The sequence below is a fragment of the Alexandromys fortis genome, unplaced genomic scaffold (assembly GCF_014885135.2).
Source record: "Alexandromys fortis isolate MF-2015 unplaced genomic scaffold, M_Fortis_MF-2015_v1.1 scaffold_141, whole genome shotgun sequence".
Lineage (NCBI taxonomy): Eukaryota > Metazoa > Chordata > Mammalia > Rodentia > Cricetidae > Alexandromys > Alexandromys fortis.
The window spans coordinates 4,560,380-4,588,238 of NW_026068060.1; the positions used below are offsets into that span (position 1 = coordinate 4,560,380).

The window sequence follows — 27,859 nt, forward strand, 5'->3', positions numbered from 1 at the left end:
TTCTGTTTTTTGTTGTTGGTTTTGAGGGGTGGCTTGTTTGTTTGTGACGAGATCACTGCTCACCTTGGGGAGGACAAAGTACCCCCCAATGCTTCGGTGTATAGACCCATGGTGACAGGACTTGGGCTATCAGTTTCGGAGGCTCTTTGTTGAGGTCTCTGAGCACCAGTTCAGACCCTTCTGTACTCTAGCAGATTCCTTGACATTTTTACCTATAGAAAATACCCTTAGAGTACTATATGGTATCCCCCCCCCCAGGCTTTCTCCCTTCCAGAAGTAGCACCTATAGCCTTCTAGCAGTTCAGTGCAAAAACCACTGGGCTACACCCTTAACCCCTTACTAGAAGATTCTAGACTGAAGCTCTACTACTGAGCCATACCTCAGCCAGTCACTGGAATATTTTAGATAGGGTGCTACCACTAAGTCACCCCCCCCCCCAGCCCCTGTCGTTCTAGCACTGGACCACACCTCCAGCCCTTACTTTGGATTCTAGACAGGTCAGCTACATGCCAAGGCTGGTTTCTTTCTATGTGTGAGCATGGTGGGGCACATTTGTGTACATGTACGTGCATGTGGAGGCCAGAGGTCAACCTCAAGTGTCATTCCTCAGGCACGAACCACTGTGTTTTGGTGACAGGGTTTCTCAATGGTTAAGACTTGCCTGATCAGGATAGCTGACCAGCAGGCCCCAAGGGTCAACATGTCACCACCGCACCAGCCCTAGAATTACAACTGCAGGCTTTTTACATCCGGGTTCTCAGGATGGACTCAGATCCCTACTAGTTTCCAGTCTAGTTAAGTGTGTCACAGTGGGTTACTTCTCTGCCCTAAACTCATCAATGGCTTTCTGTTGTCAGTGAAATCAAATCTAATTCCTTGTTAAACTTCCAAAGGTCCCCACATTCTGGCCCTTGTTGGTCTTCCTAATTGTGTCTCCCATGCAAGGAAGAGAGCTTTCATCCTACCCTGCAGTTCTCTTTTCTCCCTATGGTGTCCATGATGATTCTCGGCCTCCCCAGGATTTCTATTTACAGTAATGTGTTTTTTCCTTCCTTTTCTCCTCATAACCTCCTTTTCTCTCATCTCTTGCTGCTGCCCCCTGCTCATGTCTACCTTCTCATCAGCTCAGTAAATGCCCGTGACAACCATCCGAAACTTGTTTTATTGTATAGCTTGTATCCCCTCTCATGTCTTCCTTGTTACTTTTCAGCTCGGGTGGCTTCAGCTTTGGTCCCCTGAACTTTGAGAGTTCTGTTCCATGTCTGGACCTTTTCCGCTCTTCCTCCATCTTGAATGACTTCCTGTCCGTTGCACAGGCACCAGCCCACAATTGACTTTCTCTGACTAGTTCCTGTTCCATATGTAGTCTGTGCTATTCTGTGTCTTCCCTCCTCCCACCTCTGCCCCCATGTTCCATGTAGGCATACCAGACAGCTAGTTTTTATTAATTATTTATTTGCATTTTATGCACATTAATGTTTTGCCTGCATACATGTCTTTGTAAGGGTATAGGATCCCCTGGAACAGGAGTTTTAGACAGTTGCTGCCGTATGGGTGCTGGGAATTGAACTCTGGTCCTCAGGAAGAGCAGCCAGTGCTCTATACTGCAGAGCTATCCTACCAGGCCACCTAAAACTCACATAACCTTGAACTTTTTTTAAAAATTTTTTTATGGTTTATTTAGCTTTATTTTATGTGCATTGGTGTGAAGGTGTCAGATCCCCTGGAACTGGATTTTCAGACAGTTGTGAGCTGCCATGTGGGCACTGGGATTTGAACCCGGGTCCTCGGGAAGAGCAGTCAGTGCTCTTAACCGCTGAGTCATCTCTCCAGCCCCAACCTTGAACTTTTGATCCTCCTGCATCCACTTCCCCAGTGCTGGTAAGATTAAGTGTGCACAACTGGTCCCAGTTTTATGCAATGCTGGTGGAAGAATGACATGCTTTGTGCCTGTTAGGTTTGTTCTATGCCAACTAGTTATATACTCCTAGCCCTAAACATGATTACTGATTAAGCACTCTCCTGCACTTTTTTGCTTTCCAATGATGATAGCAAAGGTTGAGTCTTCTCATTTTCTAAACTTAGCTTACCTAGTCTTGCCCTGTCTCACTAGTGTCCTTACTCCCACCAACCCTTCCTTCTGTCATTCATTTTTTTTCAATGTGCTCTGTGTGCATGTGTGTGGGTCCATGGTACATGTAGAGGACTGTGATTGGTATCCGGTGTCTTCCTCAATTGATATCCACTTTTATAATGGGAGACAAAGTCTTTCACTGGATTTGGAGCTTGTGCATTAGGCTAGACAGGCCTGCCAGTACATCTCAGGCATATTGTTGGCTCTGCCTCCCCAGAGCTGGGATTACATGTGCCAGTATTCCTAGTTGGTGGGGTTTCTGTGCTCAGGTCCTCCTGTTTGCACGCTAAGCACTGAGTGAGTCATTTCCCAAACCCCTGTATTGCTTACGTCCTGAACAGTAAACAAGAAATTAAAACACATAATATTTGTGAGGGAAAAATAAGGGAGAGTTTTGGAATATTGTGTGAGGAACAGTGGCAGTTGGCTCTGAAGACAGTCTGACTGGGAAGCTGACATTTGAGGAAGGAATGGAAAGTGCGAGCTGTGTACATGTTTGAGAGCCCTGGTGCAGCAGTTGCAGGTATGCAGGAGGGACTGAAGCAAGGTGTTATGGGATGAACACACTGTGAACTCAGCGAGGAAGGAAAGGGCAAGACAGGTCAGGTTGTGCAGAGTATTTCCCATTGCAAGGTTTCAATTTTTCTCTGCCTTAAGTCACTAACAGTTTCTGAATGTATTAGTGAATTGTCTATTGCTATGAGAAAGTGCGAACAAAAGCAAGAGTTCATTTTAGCTTATGGTTCCAGAGGGATAGGCCATGAGGACAAGGGATATAGGGCAGCAAGCAGCTGAGAGAACACATCTCAAAATGCACAGAGGAAGCCAAGGGAGCCACATGGAAGAGCGGTGAGGCTGTAAGTTCAGGAAGGCCATCCATAGCGACATGCATCATTCAGCAAGACTCTACGCCCTAATTTCATTTTCTCCCCCAAACAGCACAACAGGAGAATAAGGGAACCAGCATGTGTGAACAAATGGGGGACATTTCTCATTTGGATCACCACACTGAGCCATGGAAGGGCATACACTGCACAGGTACTATATCAGTTACTTCCCTATTTCTGTAACCACAGTACCCAATAGAAACAAGAAAGGGATGCTTTATTTTGGTCCATGGTTTTGAATATCTTAGGTTTTGGCAGGGTTGAGGAGCTCCATACAAGGCAGTAGGAGTGTGTGACTACAGGTTTGTAGCCTGCCAGCAAGTGAAGAGTTAAAGGATTCAGAGGCCTGGCTAATAAACCTTCAGAGCCTGTCACCAGTGACCGATTCTGGTGGGCCTCACACCTTAGAAAAGGCTCCATAGTCTTTCCAGATGTTGAGATCTACTGGGAAACAAACAAGCCTGTGTATTTCAAATTCAAGTCTCGGAGGTGGCACTTTGAGATGCTGCAGAAATTAAGTAAAAACCAAAGTTCTGGGTCAAAGGGGAGTAATGTAAGAGTTAAGTTTCTTTTTCTGTGATAAAATACCGTGACCAAAAGCAACCTAAGGGAGAAGGCTATTTTAGCTTATAGTTTCAGACTTACTGACAGGTCCGTTACGGTGGGGAAAGTTCAGCAGTGGGCAGAGAAAGGCATGAAGACAGGAACATGAAGCTGGCTGGTCATAGTTTCATCCACACATAGGCAGTGAAAAGAAAATAAAAGGTAGAGTGAGGCTAGAACCACTCAAAGCCTTACCCTAGAGATAGACTTCCTCCAGCAAGGTTCCACCTGAAGATTCCTAACCTCCCCAGACAGCACCAACTGGGGATTACATGTTCACATACATGGGAGCATATCTCACGTAAACCATAGCTCCATTCTACCCAGAAGGTGAACTCAACAGCATCTGCAGGCAGATGTGAATGCAGGGTCTATGAGACAAGAAGACATTAAGGAAAGGACAGCAGCGATCTCTGTAATGGACCTGGCCTAATTCTGCTCTGTCCAGAGATGAAGCACCAGCTTCCTACACTCTGTTCTTGAAAGGAGTAAGTCTTGGTGAATGCCTTGACTGCTAGAGGTAGCTAGAATTAGTGCAGTCCTTGCTCCAGGCCAACAGAAGTCACAGAGGCACATGACTGGCATTTTTTTTTTTTGTCTGCATGTATATGCTTACAGTAGTGTGTGCCTGTGTGGGGAAGTCGGAGGTTGATGCTGGACATCTTCAATCACTCTCAACCCTGCTAATATTTTTGAGGCAGAGTTTCTGACTGAACATGGAGCTCAGCCACATAACCAGACTTCCTGGCCTCCAGGTATCCCCACCTATCTCTACCACCCCAGACCTGGAATTGCTGACATGCACAACTGCACCTGAGTTTCTGTGTAGGTTATAGGGCAAGGACTGAGGTCTCTATGCAACAAGCACTTTACCAGCCAAGACACCCTCCTCAACTTACCATTTTTTCTTGACAGAGTCTCAATTTATAGCCAAAGCTGTCCTGAGACTCAGGACTTTCTTTCTTTTGCCTCCCAAATGCTGGGAGAATCTGTTTGACACCACACTCATTATCTAGATAGTCTTAACTTTTTTGTTTGTTTGTTTGGAGACAGGATCCCCCTGTCTAAGCTAGACTGGCCTGGATCTTGGGGTCTTATCTCTGTTTCACAAGTGCTTCAATTATAAGTGTATACCACCATGCCTAACTCTTCTAGGTAGTCTTTTTAAATTTTTGTTTGTTTGTTTTTTAAGACAGGGTTTCTTTTTAGCTGTGAGGCCTGTCCCAGAACTTGTGCTGTAGACCAGGCTGGCCTTGAGCTCACAGAGGTCCTCTTGCCTCTGCCTCCTGAGTGCTGGGAATAAAGGTGTGCCCATCTTGATCAACGTGTTGGCTAGGTGCCCCATGTGAGCATATCTGCATCTCTTTCCTTTTGAATTGGTAGTTTACATGGTAAATGGGGTTGTGACTGAATCAGTGATCGAGGGAAAAGCTGTAGTGGTTACTCTGATCAACATGGCTTTTGAATCTGTGGCCCAGGGAACTGAGATGATGCCTTTGTGTTTGCTGAGACAGGGAGATGGATTAAAAGGAGGAAAGTTTGGAATTGGGGGTAAGAAGTGGGCTAACTATTAAGTGAAAACATCTTGCAGGCTATTTGGTATACTAGTCTGGGATTTAAACAATATTTAGGAATTCTGCCTCTGGGTGGAGAGTGTAATTAGGGCACTTCGAGCCACAGTGCTGAGTTTAGTGGGGCCATGTGTAGACACAGATGAGAAAACATGGTTCTCTAATGGCTACATGAAAAGGAACCCAAAGCAAAGTTTCGAAACATTTGCTTGTTTATATTGAGTGAGAGTATGAGTATTTTTTGGAGGGAGGGAGGTACTGTGTGTGTCTCAGAAGTCCTCTGCCACTCTCCATCTATTCCTTTGAGACCGAGTTTCTCCCTGAATCTGGAGCTTGTGTTTCCTTGGCTAGACTGAACAAAGAGAACCTTGAACTCCCGAGCCTACCGCCTCCATGGGCAGGGATTCCAAGTGCTAGGATCATGGGTGTGCACTAACATTCTCATTTTCCCAGTGCTGGGTCAAACTCAGCTTCATGCGTGCTCAGAATGGAAGCACTGTAGCAGGTAAGCAGTGCCCCAGCTTCAGAACCAGGAAAAAATGAACAGCAGACTGAGGGAGGTTGCTGAGGCTCCTGTTTTTTCCTGACAGCCGAGTGAAGAAATGCCAGTCATGCACATGGCTTTAATCCCAGCACTTAGGAAGCTAAGGTAGAGGCAGCTGGATCTCTGAGCTCAAAGCCAGTGAGTGGTCTACACAGTGAGTTCCAGGCCAGCCAGAGTTTCATAGACAGAAACAAAAGAAAACAAAGAAACCAAAAAGAACAAACAAACAAACAAATCAATATACTTCCTCACAAGGCACAGAGGGACGAGAAACAGACAGACTGATGGCAGAAGCTGCTGCCTCACTGGGAAGCTCATGGTTTTGGCAATGGAGGTATCATTAATGAGGTAAATTGAATAGTTTTGTAGAATGGGGAAGAGGTGAAGAAGGAGTGCCTGCCGGTCATGTGATTAGCTTGGGGTTTTTTTTTTAACAATGGGAGTCCACATTAGCCTTTGGGAAAATGGAAATCAAAACCACAAAGAGAAACCAAACCACAGCCACAGAGATAGCTTGTAATTAGTGTTACATAATAAGTTTGGCAAGGGGGTGGGGAGATCAAAAGCCTCACCACATTTACTAGCAATGAGGTAAAATGGAGTAGTCTTTGTGGAAAAGTCTGCCATTCCCTCCTAGAATTTGGGTCTGGAAAACAGTCTTGGTGAGCAAAAGACTTGCACTGAGTCATGAGGACCCCAGTTGGATCCACAGAACCCATGTAAAATGGCGGCGTAAGATACTGAGCCTCTGTAATCCCTGCTCTTCTATACAAGATGAGAGATGGAGCCAGGAGAATCCCAGAAAGTTTGTGTGCCACCCAGGCTGGGAGATGCAGTGGAAAATTAGAGACCCTACCTCAAAGAAGATGGAAAGCAAGGACTGGATGCACAGGTGACATGCCCTTTGACAGCCGCCTGTTGTACACAGTCACACATGAGCGCACACACAAAGATAACATAAAATTAAAAGAAATGGCTGATGCTGCAGGTGCGGCTGAGTAAATGGAGTAACCGCCTAGTATGTTCAAAGCCCCTGCTCCCATCCTCAGGACTCTGTGAGCACAACGTGCTGGTTTGTGTCTATCAATCCAGAACCCGGGAGATGAAGGCTGGAGGAGCTGAAGCTCAGGGTCATCCTCGCCAAGTTTGAAACTAACCTTTGTTCTATGAGAGCCTGTCTCAAAATAAGTGAAAAATAATTATTTTAAAATATCAATAAATGATTTATTATTTAATAATAATTTATTCATATATTTAAAAATAATAGTTAAAAAGAACTATAAGACCTCATAGTTATTTCCCTAAGTATATACTTAAGAATTAGAATCATAGGTCCACACAAAAACCTGCTGAAGAACATCATAGTCCCAAGTTGGAGACAACTAAATATCTGTCTGCTGATAATAGGGTGGATAAAAATTGTTTGTGTCCTGTCGTGGTATTCTGCTTAACAATAAAAAGAAATGAATCAGAGATTCAATGGCTTGAGTGAGCTTTGAAAGTCTTAAGCTAAATCAACCATAAAAGGTCACAGACTGCCAGCTTCCATTTATAGGACTCTCTAGAGCAGGTAACTTCACATTTAGAAGATGAGTGACTGCCTTGAGTGTGTGTGTGTGTGAGTGTGTGTGAGTGTGTGTGTGTGTGTGTGAGGGGCAGTGGGATGAGGGGTGGCCGTCAGTGAGTATGGAGTCCCCCGGGGAGAGATGGAGATTACGGCTATGGCTGCACGATGACCAAGTAACTAAACTCGGAGTTTTTTCATGGAGTGTTGCTTTCCACAGAAAAGGAAGTGGCTTGGTAGTCTAGGAAGAAATTGCAGTTGAGAGAGTCTTAGGAGGTTTGTGAGACAAGATTTCATGTAGCATTTGAAGGGTGGCATTGAAGTCCCGGTGTAGCAGAGCGTGGTGTTTAGTTTTGATTGTCCACTTGACATATAGAATCACCTGGATTAGAGGGGCCTTTTGATATGACTGTGGGTGACTTTAAACGGGTTAACTGAGGTGGGATGACTCTCTCCAAATGCAGGCAGCATCCTTGTATGAGCTGGGTCCTGGACTGGTTGAAAAGGAGATAGTGAGCAAAAAAAGCATGTGTGCATTAATCCATTGCTCTTGACTGGTTGTGATGTGAGTAGCTGCTTCAAGCTCCTGCTGCTTTGACTTCCCTGTAATTATGGACAGTGGCTTGGAATTAGCCCAATAAACCCTTTCTTCCTTGACGCTTTTACCAGGGTATTTTCTCACAGCCACAGGGAACAGAACTAATCGTGAATGACCATGAACTTCTGACGTGATATGGATTACAGGTGTGCCTCACATCATTTGTCTATTACTTGTATTTTCTTTCATTTTTATTTAAGATGGATGGGGGCTTTGCCTGCATGTGTGCGTGTGCACTACACTCACGGAGGCCAGAAAAAGCTGTCAGATCCCCTGGAATTGAAGTTACAGAGGTTGTGAGCCACCATGTGGGTGCAGGAAATTGAACTCAGGTCCTTTGGAAGACCTGCGGAGCCATCTCCCCAGCTCCAATACCTGAATTGTATGACATCAGAATCTAGGTTCTCAGGAAGGAGAGTACCCTGTAGAAGTTCAAACATCCATCAACCCTTATTGGGCCCCGCTAATTCCCAATGACAAGAAAAATGGGAAGAGGTGCTTGGAAGAAAATAAATAAAAAATTTATTATATCTTAATCACAGTACAAACACATTAAATACAAACAGAAAGAATGCAGGGACCTTCTGGTCCTGGTCCTACAAACCCACACCCTAATCAATAAATTACCCCTTCCCCCGAGACCCAGAAGTCTTGAGGTCCAATACAGTTCATTGAATGTATTCCAAGAATGCATTCCAAGAATCTTGGATGACACTCTCACTTCAAGAAGGGAAACTGAGGCCAGGGAGTCCCCATGGACTTCATGGCTCCTGCAGCTACCCTGCAGGACTCCTCTTGCCTCCCCCACAGTCCTCTGTGAGCATGTCCATGTGCAGATTCACACCTGAACATGGTAGCCACCGCTGCGACGCCTGCAGAGCCTCCGCACAACCACCCAATAGAGAGTCAGCATTACCACCCAGTAGGCCACATAGGCACCTGCTCCAGCAGCGAGGTGGTAGGCCTCGGCTGCCCGGGATGGGCCACTCCAGTCGGCCTGAGCTTCCTGGGCCACACTGCGGATCAGACCTCCAAGCAGTAACAGAGCCCAGAGTGCTAGGGGTAGCACGGGGACATAGTTAGCAGCCAGCTTCTTCCTGCCTGAGGTGCCCCAGCCACTCTGATTCATGGTGACCAATGCCAGGAACTTGGCGGGCAGCAGGCCACACATGTAGAGTGGTGCATAGAGCGACAGCAGCACCATACGCAGGCAGCCTCGCAGCCAGGCTGCAAAGGCCGCCTTAGCCAGCGCCACGCCCTGTACGCACAACAGCACCCAGAGCAGGGCCCATGGACGCCCAGCATAGAAGAGCCGCAGCACTGTGGCCGCCACGAAGAAAGGGAAGAGGCCGGAGACCACTGCTTCATAGGTCATCCACGCATGGTGGCGGTGCCACCATAAGGCGTTGTATAGCCACTCGCGGAAATAAGACTTGGACCAGCGGGTCTGTTGACTTAGCCAGCGCAGGAAGGAGGAGGGCGTCTCTGAGTAGCATCTGGAGCGCGAAGTGTACCTGACAGGTGCAGAGAAACAAGGGCGGGCATCAGTGTTGTTCTCCCGGGGGCCCGGGCAGGACTTTTAAACTTAAAGATCATTTCATATGTATGAATGGTTTGCTTGCATGTACTTATGCGTGCTACATGTGTTCCTCGTGCCTGAGGGGGTTAGAAGAGGGCATCACAGCCGTTGGAACTGGAGCTACAGATGCTTGTGATCTGCCATGTGGGTGCTGGGAATCGAACCCAGGTCCTAAGCAAGAGCAGCCAATGCTCTTAATTTACTCCCAGTCCAGGGAGAAGAATTTTGAAGTGCCCACTTTCAATGCTATTGGGGCAAGTTTTTGTTTTGTTTTGTCTTTTTGTAGTATTTTTTTTTTTTTTTGTCATTGTGTCAAAACAGCTGACAACAGGTAAGGACGGAAGAATTTTATTATGGCTCATAGTTCAAAAATAAAGTCTGGCCTGGAAGGGAAAGCATGGAAGCAGGAATATGAAGCATCTGATCACATTGCATCCATGGACAGAAAGCAGAGGACGGAATGATGGTGTGTGTACACACGCATGTGTGTGCATGTGTGGTGTGTGCATGGTGTGTGTGTGCATGGTGTGTGTGTACGCATGCGTGTGGTGTGTGTATGTGTGCCTAAGTATGGACGCACAAAGAGGCCTGACGAGTGTCTCAGGTCCCCTGGAGATGGAGTTATAGGCACTGTTAGCCACCAGTTGTGGGTGCTGAAATGGAAGGGGTCCTCTTAACCAATAAACCATCTCTCCAGCTTCCTCAGCATCCTTTCTGTGGGCCTGTATCACTGTTTAATATTTTCAACAGCCGGGGACTACATGGAGGTCGTATGCCAAGCAGTTTCTAGTAATTGCTCAATCAGTGTGAGCTACTGCTGTTTTCACTGTGACTAACACTGTTACTACAGACATGACGAATATTAGTCAGTGACACTAACACCATCAGTGACATGACTAAGTGCTGACTAAATTGGCAAGTCCTGCCATGAGGAGTAGGGCAAGACTGGCCACTACCCAGGTTAGCGTCTGCATGAGAAGTTCTCAAAAGAGCAGATGGACCCCTTCCTGTGGCTGAGGCAGAAACCATTAATCTGTCCTTACATGCCTTCGTCATACCCATGCAGGGTAGATAGAATCCCAACTAAGGAAAAGCCACAGGTGGCCATTAGCAGTTAGCTTATTAGGTGACGGCAAACTAGCCTCTCAGCCAAGGGCAGTACTTGGCAGTCTCTCATCACTGTGTCATTTGGCACCCTCAATGTTCTGCTTGCTTCTGCAGTTGCTGTTTGTACCCAAAACATCTGCCTAGAGGATGCTTTCACATGCGGGTCTTCTGCTCAAAGCCCTCCATGATTCATATTAGTGAAGGTCCTACGAGCCTTTCATGAGGGGACCCCTGATAGCTCTCTGTCCTCTCTCCTGGTGCTCTTGACTAAAATGAGATTATTATTCCAAATCTGTTTCCTCCAGCTTGACACATTTCCTCTTGGAGGGAGGAGGGAAGACTTAAAAAGTTAATGGAAATTCAAGAAATTAACAAGAGCCAGGAGGCTTAAAATGTAACTAGATTAAGGAGAGCTCTCCTAAAGGCGGTGAACAACTGTGTGTGTGTGGGGGGGGGGGGCACTCCAGTGGAGCTGCTGCAAGGTGTGCAGGGAGCTCTACGGATGCAGCTATTGAGAGCTGTCAAAGCTGCCTCAAAATCATTCATGCATACGTACACCAAACTACTGGTATCAAGTCAGACGTGGGTAGATGCAGTGATATGCAACTAAAGCCTTTATGTCTGGCTTTAAGTGAAACGTATAGTAAAGCCTTTGTGTCTGGCTTTGAGAGAAATGTTTCAGCAAAGCCTTTCTACATTTGGGCTGATTAGTAGATGCTGTGAAATTATTTTGAGACTGTTTCAGCCTTGAAAAAGAATGCTCCAAGGGGGCTGAAGACATGGCTCAGTGGTTAAAAGCACTGGTTGCTTTTCCAGAGGTCCTGAGTTCAATTCCCAGCAACCACATGGTGGTTCACAACCATCTGTAATGAGATCTGGCGCCTTCTTCTGGCATGCGGGCATACATTATTTTGTATACATAATAAATAAATAAATAAATAAATCTTTTAAAAAAAAGAAAAATGTTTCTCTGGAGAAACTGCACTTGGTGCTAAGTGAGAGCTGGCAGCTACACCAACCCTGGCCCTAAGACACTCCTAAAGACTGGGGGTCAGTCTTTTCCAAGAAGGCTAAGCCCTTCTTCTGCTCCTTCAGAAGCTTCTTCAAAAAATGAAGGCTTAGCATCTTAGTGAGTTTCTCTCTCTACTTTGGCACATACGACTGACATCAAACAATAGGGCGAATTGATTTTTCTTTCTTTTTTTAATTTATTTATTTTTGGTCTGTCATGTGTGCCCTGTCTGGGGTGAATGGACGTTTGCTTACGTCTACACTAGTTAGTTTTAACAGTCAACTTGCCACAAGCTAGCACCAGCTGAGAAGAAAGCCTCCACTGAGGAACTGGCTAGGTCAGGTTGGCCTGTGGGCATGTCTGTTGGAACTGTCTTGATTGTTCACAGAGGTGGAAAGACTCCCCCTGAATTTGGGTAGCACCATTTCACAGGGGAGGTACTGAATATTATAAGTGTAGAGAAGCAAAAGGCGGCAGCCTGCTAGGGTCCATTCATTTCTCTCTGCTTTTGATGGTGGATGCCATACACCTGGGTGCTTGAGTTCCTGCCTTGACTGTCTGTCAGTGATGAACTGTGATCTGGAATTGTAAGCCAAATCAACAATCTCTCCCTTAAGTTGCTTTTGGTCAGGGATACTTGTTGCAGAAACAAAAATTAAAATAGAGCACCATTTCTTCCCCAGGTAAAGTCACACAATATACTCTATAGGTTGCCACACTTGGTAGATATATAGTCTCCTCAGCATAAGGAAGAATTTTTGCCCCCTTTGCCTACTGCTGTGCCTATAGGGCATCCAAACTCCTGTACAGTGGTTATGGAGATCAGACACTCTCCTCCTCACTTTCCTCTTTTCTTGCTGCTTCTCCCACTGGTGTTAACCCACCCCATCTACTCATCTCATCCTTCTCCCTCCCTTCTGCATGGCGCAGGCTGGCTCGGTCTCCATGGGATAGCCCACTTACCCCATCTGCCTTGTTCCTTCTATGTGAAAATGCTCACCCTCACCTTGTCTTGTTTGGTGGAGGCGAAAAGGGTTCACAAAACCCTTTACAGCCTTTACAGTACCTCCAATTCTCTTCTAATATCCACTGGCTAAATACGCATGGCTCCTCTACCTCTTATGATATTGTCCTCTGCCTCTTGGACCCTCTGTCTCTCTTCCTCAGGGACACTCTTCACACACATGACCACATGGTCCCCTCTACTTACTTGGTAGCGTAACCCATGCTGAGCATGCGGTTGGTGAGGTGCCTGTCATCCCCGAAAGTGCAGTGGGTGCCCAGGAACTTCTGGTTGTACCAGGCTTCCAGGAACTGCTGCAGGAGATTGTTCCTGTACAGGCCTAGATAGGATGGGGAGTACCAAGCATCAGCCTCTGATGTGGTTAATGTTGTGCTCAGTGCATCTCTGTTTCCCACTCCATGCTTCCTCATCTCCATCCCAGTCTCAGCCTTGTCCCTCATCACCCTCCAATACAGCACCAGTCTTATCTGAAGCCCCTGCCCTTTCCAATGTGCCTGTCACATGACCATGCACTGTAAAGTCACCGCTCCTCCCACAATGCCCCAGCATTCTCAATACCTTCCCTGTTCAACATCATCTCCAACCCAACCTCATCTCCCTTCCACAAGCCCTTTTGCAGCAACTTGCCCAATCTGCATCCTTCCCTTTTTCCCAGCTTCATTTCTCTCCTGCAAACCAGTACAGCTCTAACACCATCTCTTCCTCCTCCCCAATCTTATGTTGACTCCAATCCCGACCCCAGCCCTATCTCTGTCCACAACTTTACCCTGCCTCTGGTTCCCTTTCTCCCCTCCTTACGCACCCACAAGCCTTCCAAGCCCCGCTTTCACTCACCCAGAGGACCACTGATGCAGGACACACAGTGGAAGTAGCTCTGACAAGCTCTCTCCACATTGAAGGCTACCCAGTATCGCAGGCTGCTCAAGAAGCTGACCCAGGAATCCAGAGGGTTAAGGATCCGCACATCACCCCCAACAGCCCCTACCCGGGGATCTGCATCCAGCACTCGCACAAGCTCCAGCAGTGCCATGGGGTCTAGCCTTGTGTCTGAGTCACAGACCTGTGAAAAGAATGGGACTAGGGTCAGACCAGAATCCTACACAGGGATGGTCCTAGAAAGGGCTTATAGATTGTTTACACTACTCCCTGGACTGGGATCCTGGATTATATAAAAAGAGGACGTGAGCTTCACACAAGATGTGCAGGTGGTGTGAGCAGCTGCTTCCAGCTCCTGTGCCTTGACTTCCTGTCTGGTGAACTGTGAGCCAAGGGAAGCCATTTTTCCCTTAAGGTGTTTTTGTAAAGGTATTTTCTCAGAGCAACAGGAGAAGAAACTAAGACAGTAGCATGTTAGTGAATGACCACACTGAATGGATGGATGCGTGATGAATTAAAGGTCTGTATTTCATAGCCGAATGGGTGTCAGAAGTCTCCACATTGAAGGAAAGAAAGCAAAAAGGAAAGGGGGGAACAAACCTCTATATAAAAGGGTAAGCGAATGAATAAATAAGTGGGTGAGGTCCACACTGGATGTATTGATGCTGGGTGGAAAGAAGGGTGAAGGAAAGCCTTTCCATATTGCATGAAGAAAGAGAGTAACGTTATAGCAAATGTCTTGATTTGTGGGTGAGTGATTGAGTGAATGAATCTTTGTATTAAATGAATGCGTAGCTGCATGAAAGGATGAATGTATGCTCAGAGTTTCCTTTTGTCTTCAGTGGCTACGTGAATGGAAGAGGGAATGAATTTCTTCATTCAGTGTTGTGGTTTGGATGTGAAATATCCCCCTAGGTTCGTGTTTTTGAAAAACTGGTCTCATACCTGGTAGCACTGTTTTGGAAGGTTGTATGGACTGTTAGGAGGTGGGGACCAGTTAGTGGGTCTCACCTCCTTTTCTTTTTGCTTCTTATCTGCAGGAGCAGTGTGACCAACTTTCTCAAACTCCCAAATCCATGTCTTTCCTATCATGATGGACTGCACGCTCAAACTGTGAGCCAGAATAAACCCTTCTTTCTCTAAGTTGCTTTGGTCTGGTATTTTGTCACAACAACAAGTATACAAATGGGTAGAGTGAATGAGCACTGTATCGGGTGTGTACGCAGATGTGTGTACCATCGAATGAAAGAATCACACCAAAGTAAGAAAAAAAGAAGAACCATTGTATCAAATGGATGGATAAGATTGACTAAATATCCATATTAAATCAGTTCACCAATGGTTGATGAATAAATGAGGGAAATGGATGAATTAGAGTTTATGTCTGAACGTGTGGAGAGTGATGAGATAAGGGGGGATTTGAGCCTGGGGCAATAGCGAGGTGGATAACAGTGCTCGAGAACTCGGACTTAAATCTCAGCAGCCACGTAAAATGATAGGTGTGGTTGCATATGCATGCCTGTAACATAGTTCTCTCTCTCTCTCTCTCTCTCTCTCTCTCTCTCTCTCTCTCTCTCTCTCTCTCTCTCTCTGTGTGTGTGTGTGTGTACAAGAGGAACACTGGTTCTTGTTGATTGCCAACCTACATCTAGGTTCAATGAGAGGTCCTGTCTCAAAGGAATGAGGGAGGAGGGGAGTGAAAGAGCAGGACACCTGATGTCTTCCTCAGGCTTCCACAGTGCACACACACGTGCACACCACACAAACATGCATACATAAATAAGAGAAGACAGGGTTGACTCTACATTGAAGAAATTATCTGCTGGAGGATAGATAAAAGCACGAGTAAGTACTGAAAGATTTCTTCACCGAATGAATAAAAAGAGGAAATGAAGCCGTTCCCTCAAATCCGTTTGATACAGCGTCTCCTGTTTCAGAGTGCAAAGCCTGACTTTGAACTTCTGATCCTCCCGCCTCCACCTCCCAGGGTCTGGGACACACGCACTCTACTCTTTCTGAAGTGTAGGGTGTGAGGTCACATTCACAGGAGGCACGGGATACCTTGCACTCACCTGCACGTAGTCCACGGAGTCTCCCAGCGCCTTGAAGGCCGTGTACATGACCTCGCGCTTGCCACCCCAGCGCTGCGCCACGCACACGCACCTGCGCGTCCTCACCAACGCCTCCACCGCCAGCCGCCCGGGGTCCTCCGCCTCCACTTCGCGGTAGGCACCGGCACCCACTGCACCCGCCCCCTCCGCCGGTTCCCAGGGCTGATGATAGTTGCCGTCCCACACGTAGGTGGCGGGGTCCTCATCGGCGAAGACTTCGCGGAACATGTCCACCATGTACAGATCCTCCTCGCGGTTGCCGTCCACCACCATGAGGACGCGCAGCCGCGCGCGCGGGTACAGCAGAGCCCGCGCCGAGGTCAGGCACTGGCGCAGGTACGCGGGGTCCTCCTGGTAGGCAGAGATGGTGAGCGCCACGCTGCGTGCGGTGGCCTCGTCCGGGAGTCCCTTCGCTGAGGCGCGCCGCGCCGCCGCTGCCACCCTCCGGTGCTCCAGGTAAGCGAAAAGGCTCTGCGCCACCAAATGCGCGCTGAGGAAGGCCCCGTAGAGGCCGAAGGCCAGGAGGCCGTAGTGATCCGAGGCGAGAGGGACGCCGGCGGCGTAGGCCCAGGTCATGAGGCCCAGGATGAGCAGTGCGAATGTAATCGTGAGCACCCGCCGAGCCAGGCCGGAGCAGCGACGTGCTGCCTCTGAGGGCTTCGGCATGTCCTGCGGGGAGCCAAGAAGAAGGATCAGTCTTGAGGGCTTTCTGAAGATGACTTTATTTCTGGGGATCTCTCGTCTAAGCTGAATAAGAACATTCCAGAACTTTCAAATGATCTGTCTTATGTTTTAAAGGTTTGTTTATTTATGCATTTTTATTTTATTCGTGTGGGTGTTTTTTGCCATGTATATGCCGGTGCACCATTGTGCCCGATCCCCATAGAGGCCAGAAGAGGGCCTCGTATGCCCTGGCGTACTAGTGAAGTCTTTTGGCTTCGCAATAGCAAGTGCTATTAACCACGAAGATAGCTATCTCTCTAGCACCCCAGGAGTTCTTAAAAATATTCCCCTGAGCACCACCTTTGAAGCAATTATCTTGGCTTACTACCTGATTTTATTAATTGCTATACCCCGTTTTTTTAGTAGAAAGAGTCTGTGTAGCCCCAGCTGGTCTAGAACGCCCTATTCTTCTGAGTGCTGGTAAGACAGGAGTGAGCCACCAAGCCAGGTTTTTACGCGATGCCCTCTAAAGTAAGCCGTTATGCCTCCCCTCCTCCAGCGTTAGCATCTCTTCTGTACAAAAGGGTTACACAGTGCAACTTCCCAGGCTTACCCTGTGTTTGTTAGTGGCCCATAAAGTGGTGCTGGCTGGTGGGATGGCTCAGTGGGTGAAAAGTGTCTGCCTCCAAGTCTGACAACTGAGTTTGATCCTTGGAACCCTCAGGATGGAAGGAGAGAAGTGAACTTGCTGTGCTGTGACTAAAACACATGCGTATGCGTGCCATCACCCAAAAAGTAATTTTAAAAATTGGGAAAAAAATGAAGTTAAGAATAACCCAACAAAACAAAAATTTCTGTGCCAAGACACTAATACCATGTACTAAGCAGTTTATACCAAATATGTATCAAGTGCTGTTTTAACCCTTTTATATGAACTTGTTTGTTTTAGATACAAGGTCTCCTGTAGCCCAGCCTGTCCTACATATAGCCAAGGATGACTTTGAACTTCTGAACCTACTGCCTCAGCTTCTGGAGTGCTGGGATGACAGGCATGCAGCACCATGCCCAGTTCCTGCAGTAATAGGCAAGTGTACTACCAGCTGAGCTATACTTCCAACCCAGGTAAGTACTCTCTTTTTTTTTAAATTTTTTTATTTAAAAGGATTTTTTCCGTTTATATGCCAACCCACCATTCTCCCTACCTCCTCTCCTCTCACTCCATCCTCATCTCTACCCTCATCCAACCACCCCCCATCCACTCCTCAGAAAGGGTAAGGGAGTCAACAAAGTCTGGCATATCAAGTTGACACAGGACCAAGCCCCTCTCTTCTGTATCAAGTCTGAGTACTGTATCCCTCCATAGGGAATAGGCTTCAAAAAGCCAGTTTATGCACTAGGGACACACTGCCAGAGGTTCCAGTTCCATCCTAAGCAGGTTCCCCAGAGTCAGTGAGCTCCCACTTACTTGGTTCAGCTGTCTCTCTGGATTTTTCCACCATATCTTGACCCGTTTGCTCATGTAATCCCCCCTCCCTCTCTTCTGGACTCTGGGAGCTTGGCCCAGTGCTTAGCTGTGGCTCTTGGCCTCTGCTTCAGTCAGTTACTGAATGAAGGTTCTATGATGACAACCAGGTCAGTTACCAGTCCGATTCAAGTATGTGCTCTTATCATCATTTTCCAGGCAGAGATGCTGAGTCACAGAAATTTAAACTCCCGAGATTATACCTAAGGTTATAGGATTTGAACCCAGGATTGAAGTCATTAATCACAGTCTTCCTAGACCGTTTTCCCCTTCCAGGAGAGCCTCTAATGACAGCATTTGCAGTCATAGTATAGAGAGCAAAACAGGATAGTCAAAAGCTTGTGACTGGTGTGCAGCCGCAGGTGACAAAATGGCACCCCTGACTTCCCCAAATCCTGATGTGTGTCCCTTTCCCGCTGTCCAGTGACTTGACTGGGCCATGTTTATCAGTAGAGGCTGAGAAGGGTCTCTGTCTTCTCATGCATAAGATGGGTAAGTAGTTGCTTCCCCAGCCAGACATTGTTCGACAGCAACCCTCTGCAGTGGGTACTCTTGCTGTGCCCTGTTACCGAGGCCAAAAGAGATAAATTCTCTCACTAAAGATAACTCAGATAGTATGCAGAGGACTCAGGGCTCAAACACAGTCTGGCTGCTGTGCTTCCTCCACCTTAGGCTATCAGTTCCTGCCTGCCACACTGACTGCAGGATAAGGCATCAATGTAAGGTAGGTCACACTGCCCACAGCTGAAGTGCAGCCAGTCTGACCAGGGTGTGAGTTTCTAATCTGGGAAGATTGACTCAGCGTACACAAAAGAGCTGAGTGCCGCCTGTAATCCCATCCCCAGGCAGGCAGACAGGTAGATGCCTGGGGCTTGCTGGCCAGCCATTACAGCTGAAATCTGTAGGTACCATGTTCAGTGGGAAGCCTATCTTTAAGACAAAGAGTATAGAACAGATAGAGGAAGACATTAATGTTGACCTCTGAACTCCACAGGAGTAGGCACAGTTGAACCTATACAACATACACACAGTCATTAAAATGAAAAGCCTGGTGACATAAGCCTGTCATTCTAGCTACCTTTGAGGCTAAATGATATCAGAGGATCTCAAGTGTAAGGCCCGCTGGTTAACTTAGTTTTTAACCCTCTTTCAAAATAAAAATGAAGAGGCCAGCAAGATGTCTTAGTAGGTAAAGGTACTTGCTCCCAAACTTGAGGACCCTAGGTTAATGTCAAAAACTCAACTCTCTCTCTCTCATATATTAAATTATAAATGCGTAATTTAAATAAATAAATTTAAACATATTCCATTTAGTCTCATTCAGTTATTGAAAAACCTTTAATTATGCCTTGAATAAGTATGATGCATGACTCTTCTCTTTTTAACTGTAAATTTTACAAAAAACTAAGCCCAGGTAAACCAATTTTTTTCATACACAATATATTTTGCAGTCTTAGTCTGGGGTAGATTAAAAAAACAAAAGCTTTCACTAATATTTTTATGTTAGTAATATTTTGAAATATTTTGTTTTCTAGACAAGATTACATAAAGCGCAGGCTGGTTTTGACTTCACTGTGTGACTGATAATTTGCTGAATTTCTTCTGACCCTTCTGCCTCGGTCTTCTGAGTGATGGGGTGACAGAGGTAAGCCACCACATTCAGTGTATTTGGTGCTGGAGTTTACTTGGACCTGGAGCTTTGTGTATGCTGAGCAAACACTCTACCAACTTAGCTACATCCTAAGACCCTGAAACAATCATGCTTCCAAAACATTTATTTGTTTGCTTATCTATCTATCTATCTATCTATCTATCTATCTATCTATCTATCATCTCTCTATCTATCATCTGTTCATGTATACATACACATATGCCATGGTGTGTGTCTGGCAGTCAGGGCAATGTTCAGGAGTCAGTTCTCATCTTCCATCACGTAGGGGAACAAACTCAAGTAATCAGGCTTAACTGCAAGCCCCTTTCTCTTTGAGTCCAAAAACAACCCAAACAACCATATTTGTTAAGTATACAATAGTCGTCAAGACACAGATTTCCACTACCACTTACAAACAGATATCTTTTTACATTTTCAAATCATTTTAAGCTGAGAGAGAAACAAAAATGTTTTGTGGAGCGTGAAAGTTCCTAGCAGTTCAAAGGTCAGTGTCCTTAATGCCGCACTGCTCATTCACCCTTGTCTGTCCTGACTCCACAGTAGAATAACCAATCAGGATATACTCTGCTGTTTGGTAGAAAAGTTTACAGTCATCTCAAACACTGAGTTGATGCAAATAAGTTACCAAAATCAATTTCATTTAAAAATTAGTTATTTCTTTGCTTATTTTGTGTGTGGGCATATGTGTGTCACAGGGTGTGTGTGTGTGTGTGTGTGTGTGTAGGTTGGAGGACAGCTTTGGGACTAGGTTCTCTCTTCCTACCCTGTGTCTTGGAGACCAAACTCAGATTGTCAGGCTTAGAAGCAAGCACCTTTCCTTCAAGAGCCATCTTGTAGTCCCCTCTTTACTTTTTCAAGAGGTTTTAAAAATTGTATGTGATAATCCACATTATGTTTCAGACAGTAGAGGTCAGTTAGGTATTTTGGGGATTTTAAAAGAAGATGAAGGGTTTCCCTGTGTTGTTCAGACTGGCCTCAAACCCCTAGACCCAAGAATTTTCCAGTCTCAGCCTCCCAGGTATCTGGAACCTCAAGTATGTGGTATCCAACTTAAGATAACTTTTAAATACTCAATAACAATTATTCTTTCTGTTAGACTCTTTTATTCCTGTCTTTTTGTCTCAAACACAGCTCTGCCTGGGCTCCTGGGGGCGGCTCAGCTCATGAAGAAGTTTTTGATGCCAGCAACACGGACACCTCCACCTACAGCTGTACTCGCAACATTAAGAGCCACACAGAACAAAAGCACCCATGTTCCACAAGACAACCTCATATACCGTGTCAAAGGCTGAGAATGGGGGTCCAGTGATCTCCCACTAATGGTCATGCAAGGGACCTGAGGACACAAGCCCTCAGCATGAGGAAGAAGCAATATCAAGACAATAAACAACATGCCAGTAAACACCAGACAGCCACCAAGGGTCTGGGGTGAAGGAACGGAAATAGGTTTCAGAAGAAATAGTCAATAGTTCAGAACAGTAGTTACCCACAGTTTAATACAGTTCCTCATGCTGTGGTGACCCCCAAGCTTAAAAGTATTTTAGTTATTCTTTCATAACTAACTTTGCTACTATTATAAATTGTAATATAAATATCTGATATACAGGATGTATTTACATTGTTGCAAATTGACCAAAAGGGTTATGACCCACATGTTGAGAATCACTGGTTTAAGTGGATGCAAGCCATATGACATTACTCTTTTTCCAGGTCAAGAGAGGTTGAATGTTGGTGAATGCAGTTAGTTCAGCTAAATAGATTCTGAACTCATTAAATTGAAACCAAAACGCATGCATTACACACATGCAGTCTTCTTTAGGAACACTAGCATGCACTTATAGAATCATAGACATGGATGACAAAGGAAGCTCACTCCACTGCACATGCTCACTGAATTCATATAGTTGCTGTCACAAGTAGATACACACACATACAAACACATTCTCAATAGTCCCCGATACACATGGTCTCACATATGGTAGTAATTATCCTTTATGGCTACAGACACACAGGCGCGCGGCACACACACACACACACACATGTACATACGTGTCTCATGGCTGTGGATACTGATGGATTCTCTCCTCTCCGGCTTGCTCTGCAGTCTGTGTGTGTCTAGAGCTAGCTGGAGGGGGGCCATTTGAAGACCAGCAAATGCGGGGGTGGAGGAGGGTTGACGTCAGCTGACTAGCCTGCCCAGGGGCTCTGAGGTCAGACAGTCCTGTAACTCCACCCTCTTCGATTCCCGACATTGCCCCATCCCCCTCACCAGATAGGACCTGTCTTCACAGCCCCTCAAACTGGCTCTTCACACCCCCTTTTCTTCCAGCCCTTCCACTCTATTTTCTCTTGCTCCACTTTTCCCTTGCATTGAGTTCACTTTACCTTTCATTTGTCCTATCTGTATATCCCTTTCTACCTTCCCCCCTTGTCTGTCTTCCCCATCTCCCTCAGCTGCTTCTCTTGTGTCTTGTCTGTATTTCTGTGTCCATCTCGCCCCATTTGTCTTATCACTTTCTGTCACCCACACTGTCCCCCTGTCTCTCTGCCCTGCCCCCACACCTTCTTCCTCCTCACTTACCCCTCATCTCTCCAGAGCCCACCTTCCTCTCTCTAGACTCTGAACAAATGAGTCCCACAGGAGCACGTATCAGCAACTGGCAGATAGATAAAGTGCACACACACGCATGTCTGTGGGTGTGCCTGTGTTGCTGGCGTGTGTTTCAAAGCAGCCTGGAACTACAGCCAGAATTGCCTGCTCTTTGCTGGGCTGATGTCTGTCTGTCTGTCTGTCTGTGGGGTGTGTGTGTGAACACATATTTGTCCCTGTCAAGGTCTGCTGAGGACTGGAATACTGGGGTCTGTCTTCTGAGGGACTTCAAGTGACTTCTGGGAGTGGTCTGGGCTGAGGTGCTGTGATACACCATCATGGAGACTGGGTCAGAACACAGCTGCGATGAGATGGGGTGCCAGGGTGTATGTACCTCAGCCCGTTGTGGTCAGAAGGCCAGTGATCCCTGTTACTCTTTTATATTCTTTTTATAATTTTTTTTGTTGTTGTTAGCTCTAAGACTATCCTTCTCCAAGTTCCTCTCACTGTGAACTGATAGTGGGTAGTGTGCAGCAACTGTTTCTTTCTGCATCCTTCTGTGTGGTGGATACTAATAATTTCTATTATTTCTCTATGTCTCCCTCACTCCCTTTTGCTCTCTCATTTTGTCTTTACCCCCTGACTCTATTTCTCTACCCATTTGTATTCCCATTTCTTCCTCTCCTTTCCTATCCAAGTCTTCCCCTCTGATGTCTGTTACCATCTCTCATCTGTCTGCCATCTCTCATCTTTTAATAATCTACCTATGTGTATCTATCATCTATGTATTCCTCTATCCCTATATGTCTCTAACTATCATCTGCCTGCCTGTCTCTTTGTGAGACTCTCTCACTCCCCCCCCCCCTCCCGACTTTGATGGCTCTCTGGTTTTCCTTTATCCTGCTGCTTCATGTCTCCTAGTCATTCAGGACTTTCCTGAACAAAGCCAGGTTCTCACACCCAGCTTGTGAGAACTTTGCTAGACAGGGTGTAGGGGCAGTGCCAGGTTGGGCCTTTGCTTGAGCCTGGCCACTAGGGAGAAGCTCCCTGCCGGTGGGAACCTGGGTACCACCCACCCATCAGGGTGGGGCAAGCTGTGTCTGACGCTTTTGCCGGGAGCCTGTGATGCTTAGTGTCTGGCTGTGTCAGGATGATGGAGGCAAGCCCAGAACGGGATAAGAGGAGTTCCTGTGGCTAGGAAGGGATAGCCCAAGCTCCCTCCTCCCAGGAGCTGGGCATTTGACTGCCTAGTCTGAACACCGCCCTAACTGGGTGGAGCAGCTGTATAAAACCAGATGTTTCTAAAACCAGAGTGTGCATGAGAGACAGACCAGGGTTTCAAACCAAGGGGTTTTTCTCAGCCAGAGTACTAGAGATCTGGCCACAGCCACGACTCCCCCCTTCAGACCCAGGTATCCAGGCCTGAGTCTCCTCTGTTAGATCTAGGGTTACAGGACCCTGGCTCTCCTTCCCTGGACTCAGGATTCCAGACCCTAGACTTCTCTTAGACCAGTATTTAATCCTCTGCCTTTAGACTCAGGAGTCTAGACAGCAGCCTTTTTCTCTCAAAAAGGGAGTTTAGGCATAGCCCTCCTCTCTCAGACACAGAGGTCCACTATCCCATAATTCCTTGCAAGCATAGATGATCAGGATTGAATGTAGTAAAGACAAGATGACAAAGACAGAGGAAGCTGAGCACTGTTGCCCAGCTCTCTCCCCTCTCATGGTAGCTTTTAACTGGTGCCTGCCCTGAGTCTACAATGACCTTCCTTCTCCAGAAGGGTTATTTAATTTCATCATGAGAAGACAGGAGAGAAAGGTAAGGGTGGTAGCCACAAATGGAGAAGAAACAGGAAAAACATGTGTTCTTTGTAGGGTCAACTGATGGGTGAGGCCCTGGGCTAAGTGATGCCAGGCACACACAAATGACTCAGCAGGGGGCCCTGCCTCCCTCTGAGGAGTTGCCATTCCTCTAGAGGAGACAGCTGTATAAATAGAGGACTGGGCACTGATGGAGTAACAGTTCCACCCAACTGAAAGGCAGGAAGGGCTTCCTGGAGGAGGTGCTCCTGATCAATGAGGAATTATGGGAGTGGAAAGGGAAGAAGGGAAAAGGCATCCCAGGCAAAGACATGGTGTGGCTAGTTGACAAAGCACTCAGTGAGAGGTGTTGTGGAAGTGCAGAGTAGCTGAGAAGTAATGAGATACATAAAGGTGAGATTACTTTTTAAATTGCTTGGAGAGATGAACAAATGGCTCAGTGGTTAAGAATGCTTTTTTGCAGAAGATTTGGGTTGGGGTCCCAGAACTCATGTTGGGTGGCTTATAACCACCTCTAACTCCAGCTCTAGTGTATTTGATGCCTTCTTCTGGCCTCTGTGGTCACCTATCCACATGCAGCATACACATAAAAATACAATAAATCTTTTAAGAAGAAGGCACGGGCAGCTGCAGAGATGACTCAGTGGTAAGAGTACTTGCTACTCTTGACAAGGACCTGGGTTCAGTTTCCAGCACTCCCATGACTGCTCACAATTGCCTGTGACTCCAGGTCCAGTGGATCTGTGTCCTCTTTTGAACCTTTGTAGGCACTGTAGGTACATGATGCACAGCCATATATGTAAGCCAAACACTTGTACACATAAAATCTTTAAAAATGACTTTTAGATTGAAAGGCAAAATTATATATCCATGATGAGGATGTAGCTCGGTTGGAGAGTGATTGCCTAGCAGGCATTTAGACTGTGGGTTTGATATTTAACACTGGGCATGGTTGTGTACACTTGCAAATTCAGGTGTACTGAAAAGAAATCATGCAGTGCAAGGTTCTTAGTGTGTGTGTAGGACTGGGTACTATGTATAATTTCAAGTATTCGGGAAGGGTCTTGAATATATATATGCTCCTTAGCCCGGCGGTGGTGGCGCACGCCTTTAATCCCAGCACTCGGGAGGTAGAGGCAGGCAGATCTTTGTAAGTTTGAGCCAGCCTGGTCTACGAGAGCTAGTTCCAGGAAAGGCTCCAAAGTTACAGAGAAACCTGTCTTGTGAAACTAGAGAGAGAGAGAGAGAGAGAGAGAGAGAGAGAGAGAGGGGGGGGGAAAATATGCCCCTTAGATAATTGGAGGAGGGGGTTTTATTAGTGTTTTGAGGCATAGTTTCTCATGAATGAAAAATGAAATAAAAAGGCAAGAAACATGATTGCTCCCAGTTAAGATGGAGGAGAATGTTTATTGTGGACAAAGGGGGACAGACATAGGCAGAGGCAGGGGCATCTAGGAGAGCCCAGAGTGGCCATGACCCTGAGCCATGTGAGGAGAGGAAGAGGGGAAGAAAAATGGGGAGAGGGGAGGAAAGTGTAGCAAAAGAGAATAGACGGAAAGACCAGGTAACCAAATGGTTGTATTATATATGGAAGGGCAGCCCAACCTCTGGGCTGGAAAAGTTTAGGGAAGGGGTGTGCCCACCAGGAGGGCCCTGTAACAGATAGGGATTTAGGGAGGCTTGGAGAACCAGGTTCACTTTGATATGGTAAGTAGGCACCTCAGCCTGTTGTCCTGGTTTGAAACCTGACCTCTCTCAGCCCAGGTTGGGCTCTAACCCAGATAACTGAAGATGACACTGAATTCCTGATCCTCAAGCCTCTACTTCTCAAGCGCTAGGATCGCAGGTGTGTGGTAGCATGACTGGTTTATGCAGTTTGGGGGAAAAAATCCAGGACTTTTTGAATGTTAAGCAAACACTGTTACCTGAACTACAGCCCCAGCTTAAAGTAAGAGACATTTGAGTTTCCTGGAGAACTAAGGAGGATAAATGGCCACTGAAAAAGTTAACTTGGAAAAAATCTGCATTTTCTTAAATGCTGCTGTCGATCTAGGTGGTTACTCTGTAAAGTGTTCTGACTTGGAGAGGAAATACTCTGAAAAAATCCAGATACTGAAAAGGAGAGGTGGAGGGAGGTATCTCTCACAGGGTCATGTGCTTGAACACTTAGTAACCAGCTGGTGGTGCTGTGCTAAAGGTTGAGGAGCTGTTATGGAGTGTGTGTTTGTGTGTATGTGCGTGTGTGTGTGTGTGTGTGTGTGTGTGTGTGTGTGTGTAAGAGAGAGGGGGGTTGACTTTCAGCTTTTGAAAAAAGTATTCATTCAAAAGACAAGACAGTGAGCAAAAGTTTATTTTAAAAAGCTGAACAAACAAACTGTAGGGGAAGACTGAACTGGACTGCATGAAGGTGGGTTCAGTGTTGCAGATTTTTAAAGAAATTGTAACGAATATTTATGAGGTGTGTGACATAGTCATAGAATTAAGTAACCCTTTCTTCTCCCCAAATCATGATGGGCTGGGTCTCCTTTTTAAAGTATTTCTTCACCTACCCCTCTAAAACAGTCTACAAAAAACAACAAACATAGACAGTAAAAACAAGAACTAGAGTGATTATATATATATAAATAAACATCGGGTAATTTGGGTGTGTAGACCCTTGGTTACTACACATGCGTTAGAGAATTTCCAAGTGTCTTACTTTCTGATATAACAAGAACAACCTAACTGCTTCCAAGATGTTTAACGGCAAGGAGGTTCTGACCACAGGGAGACACACCTATCAAGATGCAGCTACAGTCTCTCCTCAGATAATCTCTTGTCATCCTTAGTGTAAACTTTACACAGCCTAGAGTTATTTCAAAGGAGAGCCTCTAGATCAGATTGGCCTGTGGCCATGTCTGACAATGTCTTGACTGATGATGTAGGGGGCACCACCCACTATGGGTGCTTTCCCAAGGCAGGTAGCCCTGGGCTGTAGACTACAATTAGTTAAGCATGAGCCTGCAAGTGAGCCAACCAAGGAGTATTCTTTCATGGTTTCTTCCTTATGCTCCTACCTGAGTTCTGTTAATGATCGAGTGTGACCTGAAATTATAAGACAGATAAATCTTTTCCTCTTCCATGTTGATTTTGATCAGTGTTTTATCACAGAAAAGAAGCTAGAGCACCTCATATTGAACTCCTTGTCTACTCAGAATTAGAGTTTGGGGGGGGTCACTGTGTCTAACTGGCAGACACTGGCCACTGGGTAGTATTACTGGTACACCAGTGAAGGGCTTCAGATGTTAGAAGCCAGGTCTCTTTTCCTGATCCCCCAAAATGTGAACAAGCCATGTAATGAGCTCCGGCTGTCACAAGTTAAGTCACTCAACTGTCACACTTTTCTCACCTTTATGGGCCACGGGCCCTGATTCTCTGTTTTCGCTTTTCTCCCACAGCACGGATCAGCTTTCTGTATAATGTATAGACTCGATTGCTCAGCATCTTTTGTGTGTGTGTGTGTGTGTGTGTGTGTGTGTGTGTGTGTGTGTGCGTGTGTGTAATGAGGGCCTTGTTAGAACATAAGCTCTCCATAGACAGAGGTCCTTATCCTTTCTACACATTTCCCTGCCCTTAGAGCTTAGGCCAGTTCCTGCGCTAAGCAGGTGGTAGATCATCAGGTGTTGAATGGTTGTCAGGATGAAAAATCAGAATCGGGGAGAGGGGAAAGAAAAGAGAAAGGCTAAAGTTTGTTCCTCTCTAAACTTCTAACCCTTATGTCCTCTTTCTGTCTCTCTCCCTCTCTCCCTTCCCTTTCTCTCTTTTTCCTCTTTCTTTTATCTCTCTACTCACCGCTCCTTCCTGTTGCCCCCGGCTGACCTTGAACTCACCCTGTAGCCCAGATTGCCACTTCCTGTGTCCTAGGAAGTACTAGATTAAAGAAATAAAGGGTGTGTGGGTTGCCCTAATACCTGCTCTCCCTGACTTTATTTTCTGTGTGT

At 46.2% G+C, this 27,859-nt stretch overlaps 1 protein-coding gene across 1 annotated transcript; it reads right to left on the minus strand.

Annotated features, from left to right (window-relative positions):
* Positions 1-101: 101 nt before the first annotated feature.
* On the minus strand, positions 102-22,908 carry Has1 (hyaluronan synthase 1). The gene is made up of 5 exons (XM_050120144.1): positions 21,518-22,908; positions 15,573-16,280; positions 13,459-13,684; positions 12,811-12,943; positions 102-9,416 (listed from the first exon to the last, which is right to left on the minus strand). The coding sequence occupies exons 1-5, from the start codon at positions 21,524-21,526 to the stop codon at positions 8,741-8,743; spliced, it is 1,752 nt and encodes a 583-aa protein (XP_049976101.1). The 5' UTR covers positions 21,527-22,908; the 3' UTR covers positions 102-8,740.
* Positions 22,909-27,859: the final 4,951 nt, after the last annotated feature.